Source organism: Vigna angularis, chromosome 6 (assembly GCF_016808095.1).
Source record: "Vigna angularis cultivar LongXiaoDou No.4 chromosome 6, ASM1680809v1, whole genome shotgun sequence".
In the NCBI taxonomy this organism is placed as follows: Eukaryota; Viridiplantae; Streptophyta; class Magnoliopsida; order Fabales; family Fabaceae; genus Vigna; species Vigna angularis.
Window position 1 is genome coordinate 5,120,709 of NC_068975.1, and position 9,740 is coordinate 5,130,448.

At 40.8% G+C, this 9,740-nt stretch overlaps 1 protein-coding gene across 2 annotated transcripts; it reads right to left on the bottom strand.

Moving 5' to 3' along the window:
- Positions 1 to 462: 462 nt before the first annotated feature.
- Positions 463 to 3,620, bottom strand: LOC108343238 (OBERON-like protein). 2 transcript variants are annotated; one of them, XM_052878802.1, is made up of 3 exons: positions 3,456 to 3,620; positions 1,700 to 2,811; positions 463 to 1,233 (listed from the first exon to the last, which is right to left on the bottom strand). In XM_052878802.1, exons 1-3 carry the CDS (start codon positions 3,590 to 3,592, stop codon positions 626 to 628), a joined length of 1,857 nt encoding a protein of 618 aa, XP_052734762.1. In that variant the 5' UTR covers positions 3,593 to 3,620; the 3' UTR covers positions 463 to 625. The 2 variants fall into 2 exon arrangements, with proteins under 2 accessions (XP_052734762.1, XP_017436869.1); XM_017581380.2 differs by lacking the exon at positions 3,456 to 3,620 and adding an exon at positions 3,362 to 3,449.
- Between the last annotated feature and the right edge of the window lie 6,120 nt (positions 3,621 to 9,740).

The following is a 9,740-nucleotide window of genomic DNA, read 5'->3' on the forward strand; positions in this document are numbered from 1 at the left end:
TAGATGTGCAGCCAACTCAATCAAAGCAGACTAGTCCTAAAATAACAGATGTGAAGTTCTATAAGTGACTAGTCTACCTAATGAAGATGCTAAATTGGTCAAAAGGAGCACTAATTGTTTAATTAACGAAAAAATGAATACTAAAGACTCAATTAAAAAAATAAAAATGTTAACAATTGAATAATTTTTTTTTTAACAAAATCTCAATTAAAAAAATCTAAATTTTAGAACTTAATTAAACTTGAAAAAAAAAACACCTAAATTTATGAAGAACATAAAAACCTAAATTTATGAAGAACCTAAATCTTAATTAAGCATAAATGAAAATAATTGCTTCGTGACTAACATTACCTTAATTCATTTTATCCTTTCTTCTCTTATAAATCCTAAGTGAAAAATTAATAACTGCCAAACAATCTAACTCAAGTTACCAGTAATGACAAATTATGCAAGAGTCAACAATTCCTTACAAAAAGCATAATAATAATGCTTATAACAAGCCTAGTTTCAAACATATTTTAGACCTTGTACAAAAAACAGATAAAATTGATGATTACATTGGCATAGAATCCATAATTGTTCAAAGGGAATGACTTAGCTATAACAAGGAATCACAAACACGGTCTCAGGGATTTGTCCGAAAAGGGTGGCCCTGAGTGTCTGGTTTGGGAGGAGCATTGTACAACAGATCATGGATTTTGGAATACATCAGCATCTGAGAGGGGTCACCACCACTACTGCTCTGTGAAGCACGAGAACTCTCCTGCAATTTGATCTTCTCGTAAAGATACTGTTTCTCAGCCTCGGCTTCGTTTAATCGTTGTTTCAGGTAGTTGCTAGTAAATTCTTCTTCTGATTTATCTTGCTTGGCAAGAGAAATCCTCTGGAGCCTCTCAGCCTCTCGTTTAGCCTCATTAGCCTTCAATTGGAACATATCAGCCTCCGCATTTTTGAGCCTCACAATTTTCTCCAACTCTTCTATCTGTAGCTTCCTTTTCTGCCTCTCCATCTTGAGCTCTGCCACTTCCCTGGATTTGTCAGCTAATTCACGATCGCAAGCTTCGAGGGCCATGCGAGCCTTCTTGAACATCCTCATCTTCTCATCAGCTACTATTTCCATCTTTCTTATAGCCTCCTGCACTACTTCAGCAATTCTATTACATGCATCTTGTGGAGCAATCAACCTTCCACTTTCTCCATTTTCCAAGCCTTTTGGAGAGTCTACCTCAAGCTCTTCAATTAATATATGCATTGATTAGAACAAGAGGGCAGCAATACTTACACGTTACAACCACGTATGTCAACCCTCCCAACTCCCCCCCACATCATACACACAAAAAACAATAGCCCTTGCTTAATAAGAAAAAGAAAGAAATTATAAATGTAGCATTGGCACTATTGATGATGTCTTCTTTTATAATTATAATGATAGCGAGTCATTGCTACCCATTTTCTTCCCACGGGAAATTCAACTTCAGGGTTCAATAAAGAGGAAATTAGAAGGTGCAGAAATAATTTCAAAACATGCAACGAGAAACATATACAACGCTGTAGTCTAACAGCCTTATTTATCAGTTCTATATATAGTCTGTGTAATAATGTAGTCATGAAATTCAATAGATATAAAGACAAAATCGAAAAAACGTGATATTGCCTAATCGTGTATATAAGAAGACATAAAAAGCAAAATTTCCAGTACCTTGGAAAAACATCAAAATTGCCCTGCAAGCAGCCTTTGAATCTACTTTTTTAGTTTTCAATTTTTCCTTCAGATCATCACACTTCCAAAACAACTTCCTCCCTCGAGGGTCTTTACTCCCGTGAAAGATCCTGCTAACATAATCAAGTTCCCTCATTAAGGCTTCTCCATCCCATGAAGGTGCACAGTGCTGGAAAACATCTTTAACCCAACCCAACAGTTCTGAAGTCCTATTGCAAGCTTGACACCGGAAAACCATTTCAGTGGGTCCCACCCCGCTCTTTGAAGAAGGGCCAATGCAAATAAGTTGCTGACGAATGGCACAATCTGTGTGAGTCCAATGAGAACACAAATCACATCCAATCCAGCGGCAAGTATTCACCTCAAAGTCAAACTTGTTGCAGATCACACACATGCAAAGATTGCAGAAACCATTAGTGCCGTTGCATATTTCACAGGTACAATCATCAGCTGGAAGCTGGTTTTGGCACGCTATGTTTCTGCATCTCTTATAGCCAAAGATCTCAATCAGGGAATTCTGTGAAAGACTGATGCTAGGATGCAAAAATCCCTGAATTCCAGTATTTATTGCAACAAGGATTTCAAGTTGCACTCGATGTGCTCTGACCAGTGTCTTGGCTGTCAAATCAGTTCTGCCCTGAACAAACTTCTGCAAAATGAAAAATTCTTCTCTATGCTGTGAACCATTCCCTCCATCAAGGATAACTCGAAGTCCATTTTTCAACTCTTCTAGATACTCCTCAGGTAGACGATGCATTTTTTCACATATTGTACCGACACTTTCTCTGGCAATGTCCTGAAGAGTAACTTTGTCTGCACTAGAAACACGGTGAATCACATTCTGCTCAAGGCAATTAATCTCTGCTTTTCCATTCTCCGTCTTCTTTGTTGTAGCTGCATCAGCTGTAGGCCATGTTTCTTGAGAACTTGCACTTTCAGCCGGAGATTCACGGAGATTGTCAGAGTTTGATCTTGGTTCGTCAGGAGACAGAACAGGATCTGAAGAAACAAGAGACAGTGATGTTTGTAGTCCCCCAACCTGTGATTGCGAACGCAGAGGGAGCATCTTTTGAGAGGACCCCTGGTCGATGCTACAGAAGAAGATGATACCATTTAAAAGATTTACACTGTTGATGCAATCACTAACGCAGGGGACTAGATGCACATTTATAAACCACAACACAGTTTAGCGCAATCATTGTTAAGAAAACCCCAAAATTAGGGCTTACGAAAACCCTCCGTTAGTTGAATTAATTTGGGGATTTAGTCAACTATCAGCGCTTGTTACCATTCAATAGATGAAGATCCGACTAGAAATGTAAATTATAAATAATAAAACAAATTCATAAAGCTAGCAATCAAGACTACGGTAAAATGCTTCTCATCTTGCTCGACATCCTACAAACACCAACATATGAACTCTGCAGCTAATTGCTTACTCAATTAATTCCTTAATATGAAAATCAGTAAATTTGCTTACTTAATCAAATAACTGAGAAATTTGGTCGTTCCCGTGAGAACACAGATATAAGAATCACACTCTAAACAGCAAAAACTAGCTTCCGCTTAATCAAGGTTTGGAACTAACAAACTGTGCAAAAGTTAAAAGAAGAAATGAAGTTTGAAATTAGAGGAGCTTACTGTCCTGAGGAACCAAAAAGGCAGATCGAATAATATTGATGAGATTGATTCAACACAGCAATGATCTGAAAGAAGAAAACAGAAGAAACCTAACTCGACAAGAGGCTGGAAGGGAAAGCCGTGTTTTTTTAACGCAGTGGGTGACCGATTAAGCCGGTTCTCCGCAGTAAACCCGTGACCAATAACTAGTCTGGTCGTGACTGTGAACTTGTTGTGATTATCATCTTCCATGCTGACATTTGGGAAACTCACTTTAATGGTTTTATATTTCTTTAATTCATTGTTATGATTGAAAAATTATTCTTAAATATGTTTTAAATAAGTTATGTTAAGTTTTTCAATATATATTTTAATTTTAAATTATTTAAAATAAAAATACAAATTAATAATAAAAGTTATAATAGATATTAGAAAATAATAGTTCTATCGGAAGAACTACTTTAGTGGATGAATAAATTTGCCTGTTAAGAAGATGTAATGGTTCCTGGACATAAAAATGTGGAAAATGATACTCGAACAACCAAATTTAACAACATTTGAACACGGCACACGTGTCAGCGTTTGAGCGGTCCACGTTTTAAAGGGAAAAAGCTGCTGCATTCTGAGAAAACCTGCTTCAACTGTGACGTGGCGAGGGACGGGCACGGGCAGTTTAGGGTGGGCGTTTCAAATTTGAAATGATATTCGAACTTCGTAGTGAGAGAAGCGGCGCGAACATTGGGGACGGATGGTGTGACCTAGACAGAGAGACGAGAGAGTTGGAGAAAGGGTTCACGAGCGAGAGAGAGAGACTGAGTCCTTGCCGGAGTGCCGACGTTCACTATTAAAGGCCGTGTCGGAGAGATCGAACGCCTCCAGCCCGTTCCGTTTGACGGCGCCGCAGCTCCGACGTGGAGCGCTCGACGCGAACACGACATCGTGTTTCCTCCGTTCCGGCCCAACGACCTAGGGAGGCGTTGAAGGTGTCGCTTCGTCCCAGGTGGTTCTGTCCCTGTCCCGGAGTGCCGTGGGAGGTTCGCCGGAGTCTCGCCGGAGTTTGGGCTGTTCGGTGGACCAAAAAGAGGGGTTTTTCGGGTTCTCAGTCCCACCCACACCTTAGGCAATCGTCTCTGTTCCAACCGCCACACGTGGTCTTCACTGAAGGTTGGTTTCTTTTTTGATTTGTCAGTGCAATGAATGTTGAATACATGGATGATGTTGTTTTTGGATTTGATTTGGTTATGTATGAAACGTCTCCCAAGTGGATGTTGTTCTCTTTCTCATTTTTATACAAGTTCTTTGGTTAATCTTACATTGTTGTTGTAATTCTATTCGATTGGTAGTCATGGATTGCGTTGGCCTTGTTGTAAAAAAACTTCAACCCAATAACCCACTTCATTCGGCTTTGGTAGCAGTAATGTTGGTGAACCAAGGGTCCTAGAGAATGTATTTTTATGCGAGACGAATTTGTTAATAAAATGTTAAGATTTGTTCCGAAACTACTTAGAAGTAGCTGAAATGAGGGAAAACAAACAAGCCACACCAAAATGAGAGTGATGGACGTAGTTGGCCTTGGTGTGCAAAAACTGGCACCCAGGTACCCACTTATTTTGCCTAAGGTACCAGTTTTGTTCCTGTGCCATTAGTGTTAGAAAATGTTGTTTTATGTGGCACGAATATGTTAAAAAAATGTTAAGAAATTGTTCCCAGATTACTTAGAAGTAGATAAAATGAGGGAAAACAAAGAAGACACCCCAAAATGAGAGTGATGGACGTAGTTGGCCTTGGTGTGCAAAAACTGGCACCAGGTACCCACTTATTTTGCCTAAGGTACCAGTTCTGTTCCTGTGCCATTAGTGTTAGAAAATGTTGTTTTATGTGGCACGAATATGTTAACAAAATGTTAAGAAATTGTTCCCAGATTACTTAGAAGTAGATAAAATGAGGGAAAACAAAGAAGACACCCCAAAATGAGAGTGATGGACGTAGTTGGCCTTGGTGTACAAAAACTGGCACCTAGGTACCCACTTATTTTGCCTAAGGTACCAGTTCTGTTCCTGTGCCATTAGTGTTAGAAAATGTTGTTTTATGTGGCACGAATTATATGAATTAGTAAATGACTATTATTTTTTTGTTCTCTTTTTTGTCGTGGTTTAACAAATGTTGACAATGTTTGTTATGATTTCCAATTTGTTGTTTTAGTTGATTGTGTTGGTGTAATGTAATTTCAGTTTTTGTGTTGGTGTAGTGTTATTATACATTGAATTCTGTGTTATTTTGATTTGGGGATTACTGTCATGTTGGTCACCTCCTGTCTAGTTCAAATATCTGGCATTTCTTAAAGAGAGTTTAAATTAAATTCATTGTGCTTGAATATGAATACTATGTATTAAGTTTCCGTTTTCTATTCATTCGCACCCCATCCGTCTAGCAGTTCCAGCAGCACGCCCATGAGAAGCTTGGGAGTTGCAACGTTGGAAGCATTCACGCCCAGCTGCATCAAACAGCAGCAACGACAACACACACCGTCTTCAAGTCCAGCCGAATTGGATGCACATGTTGAGATGGGAGAGAAGTGGATAGCTGACACAGACCTTGTTTATTCCAGCATGGGCAGCGATGGTGTGCAGAACATGCAGAAGTGTAAACAAAATGGAGGGCCCCACATGGCTTTATCTGACAGAGAAGCAAAAGAGTGATGGAAGAAATTCATTAAAGGTTGCTAATGGGAGACAACAACATGGCAACCTGGCTGGAAACGCACGAGGCAGCACCAGAACGAGACTTGAGAATTTGGCTTTAAAAGAGTGAGAGGCTGTGAGTGAGACGGTTACGCTTGGGAGGAGGCTCTCGGTTCTTCTCCTCCAAGTTCAGTAGATTAGTTTTGAACTCCAGATAATGTAATGTAGTGAGATTGTTGTATGAGAGTAGAGGTGCCGTGAGGTGCATAGGGAGTTCCAGCCGAGGAGAAGTCACGGCAGTAGGAGCTGTTGGTGATTGGCACAGTAGACGTTTACCATTTTGAGGTGTACGGTTCGAATTTAATTTTCTGTATTGTAATGAATTTAAATTTGAATGAACAATGTCATTTAATTTCCTGTTACTGAATTGTCAATTTTATTCTACTGATGCGATTAAATTTCTGCTGAAATCTGATCTGTGTTGTTGTGTGTCTGCCATTTAATTTATATTGTTGTTGATTGTTTGAATTTAAATTTTACGTTCGTTTGTACTGATAGCTTTATTGTGCGAGTTTACTGTTCCTGCAATTGCGTTTCTGCTGGTTTTGAATTCTGCACGTTTACTGTTTCTGCCTGTCAAACCGTTCGGTCTTTAACGTCACTGTTAGAGATCGTTCGTCCATCTTTCATCTGATTTTTATTTGCTCTGTGACGTTCGGCTTGTCTCTGTGTTCGTGCTTGTTGTTTATCGACCGTTCGTTCTTAATCTTCATACCGTTCGGTCTGTTAGAGATCGAATGGCTCCTTCATTTATACTTACATCTACCGTTCGTTCACAGTATGGACGTTCGGTCTTTACCTTGCTGCTTTAACTGTTCGGTTGATTCTTTATTTTCTGGTTTAGCTCTGGTCTTGGTACCTTTAGCTTGATGAATGAATATTCTTGTACCGTTCGGTCATTAACGTTCATTTTTGTGTTTGGTTTAGTTTTCAATATCATTTTCCATTGCCTGTTATCTTCATATCGTTCGGTCACCTAATACCGTTCGTCCTTCTCATTAACTGTTCAAGCTGCTTTTACCGTTCGGCTTTATTGTGCTCATTTCTGATTTACTGCCTTAACCGATCGGCCTTGTTATAAGAACCGTGCGGTTAGGACGCTCGGTATTTAGCGTTCGCTCAAAACCATTATCGAAGACCGCTCGGTCTCAATGTTATTACAGCTCGGTTTTTACTTCTGTGCAATTTATACTTCAACCTTTCGTTTTGTGCTTTGGACCGTTCGGTCTTTTATATCACCGTTCGGTTTTAACACTGGTTAGAACCGTTCGGTTTTCTGCTTTCAGCTTTTAATTTTCATAATTTTGTCAATTGTTTTTAACTTTCAACTTTTAATTAATTTAATTTTCCTTGCAAAACCATCCAAAAAAAAACCCCCCCTTTTTTTCGTGTGTCATCTATGACTGAACCGCAATACTTCCTAGTCTATCTGGACGAGCGATCTCCGCTATCTGGACGAGCGTCCACTTGCTGGACGAGCGTTCTCTGCGCGCTGGACGAGCCTCCTCTGCGCGCTGGACGAGCGTCCCCTCTGGGCGACAAGCGTCTAGACGAGCGTCCTCTGCGAGCTGGGCGAGCATTCTCCGCCAGCTGAGCGAGCGATATCCGCTCTCTGGACGAGCGTCCACTTTCTGGACGAGCGTCCTCTGCGCGCTGGACGAGCCTTCTCTGAGCGCTGGCCGAGCGTCCTCTGCGCTACGCGTTGGACGAGCGTCCTAGCTTGCTGTTTGATGGGCGTTCGTTCTCTGGTCAATGAGCGTCCGCTCGCTGGGCGACGGGCGTCCACTCGCTGGGCTACGAGCGTCCGCGCAGCTTTATTTCATCCTTCTAAGTCGCGCCCAGCGCCCCTTCTCTCGCGCCCGGGCGCAAGACTCTGTAAAATCGTGCCCGACACCTTTTCTTTCGCGCCTGGGCGTGAAACTCTCGGAAGAACAGCGTCCTCTTGTCGATGCTGACAGCCAAATGATGCGCTCCAAGTCTTTGACAGTATCCAATCCTTATTCTACTTCGAAATAAACAAACAAAAGCATAAAAAAACATTTAAACAGTCAAAATTATACTTATATCAACAATTATATACTTTTCATGAGAATTAACACTAAAACTTACTCAAAAGCACAACAATTTAAGCAACAAAAACAAGTAAAATTTACACCTATCACTCCTCTCAGCCAAAGGTGTTAATTATACAACTAATCACCCTGCATGTTTTTATGCCACCAAAGATGTATAAATTGACGTACACATATCACATCTCTTGATATAGTTTCCAACAAAAAATATCACAAATCAAAATTATATTTTAACAAACAACTAAACACACAACCAAATCCATATCTATGTTTGGCACCACTTACTGTAAACAAAGGCTAAAAGATGTCAGCATAAAAATTGACAAACCACACGAAAAAATGATAAAGGAATGTGTTGTACCATTCTTCCTCCATCACACTACACTAACACAAAAACTGAAATTACATTACACCAACAAAATCAACTAAAACAACAAATTGGAAATCATAACAAACATTGTTAGCATTTGTTAAACCACGACAAAAAAGAGAACAAAAAAATAATAGTCATTTACTAATTCATATAATTTGTGCCACATAAAACAACATTTTCAAACACTCATGCTACACGAACAGAAATGGTACCTTAGGCAATTTAATTGGGTACCTCAGTTCCAGTTTTTGCACACCAAGACCACCTACGTCCATCACTCTCATTTTGGGGTGGCTTGTTTGTTTTCCCTCATTTCCGCTACTTCTGAGTAATCTGGGAACAATTTCTTAACATTTTATTAACAAAATCGTCTCCCATAAAAATACATTCTCTAGGACCCTTGGTTCACCGACATCACTGCTACCAAACCCGAATGAAGTGGGTTATTGGGTTGAAGTTTTTTGACAGCAAGGCCAACTAGGTCCATGACTACCAATCGAACAGAATTACAGCAACAATGTAAGATTAACCACAGAACTTGTATAAAAATGAGTAACAGAACAACACCAAATCCAATCCAAAAACAACATCATCCATGTATTCAACATTCATTCCACTGAAAAATAAAAAAGCAAACCAACCTTCAGTGAAGACGACGTGTGGCAGAAAACCCCTCTTTTTGGTCCACCTCACAGCCCACACTCCGGCGAGACTCCGGCGAACCTCCGGCGGCACTCCGGGACAGGGACGGAACCACCTGGGACGAAGCGACACCTACAACGCCTCCCTAGGTCGCTGGGCCGGAACGGAGGAAACACAATGCCATGTTCGCGTCGAGCGCTCAACGTCGGAGTTGCGGCGCCGTCAAACGGAACGGGCTAGAGGCGTTCGATCTCTCCGTCACGGCCTTCAACAGTGAACGGCGACACTCCGGCAAGGACTCGGTCTCTCTCTCTCGCTCGTGAACCCTTTCTCCAACTCTCTCGTCTCTCTGTCTAGGTCACACCATCCGTCCCCAATGTTCGCGCCGCTTCTCTCTCTACGAAGTTCGAATATCATTTCAAATTTGAAACGCCTACCCTAAACTGCCCGTGCCCGTCCCTCGCCACGTCACACTTGAAGCAGGTTTTCTCAGAATGCAGCAACTTTTTCCCTTTAAAACGTGGACCGCTCGAACGCTAATACGTGTGCCGTGTTCAAATGTTGTCAAATTT

Coding starts and splice junctions, on each gene's coding strand:
- LOC108343238 (XM_052878802.1), bottom strand. CDS start 3,592: ATGGAAGATGATAATCACAACAAGTTCACAGTCACGACCAGACTAGTT. Junction 2,812..3,455: donor CCCTTCCAGCCTCTTGTCGA/GTTAGGTTTCTT, acceptor CTTCTTCTGTAG/CATCGACCAGGGGTCCTCTC. Junction 1,234..1,699: donor AATTTTGATGTTTTTCCAAG/GTACTGGAAATT, acceptor TATTAATTGAAG/AGCTTGAGGTAGACTCTCCA.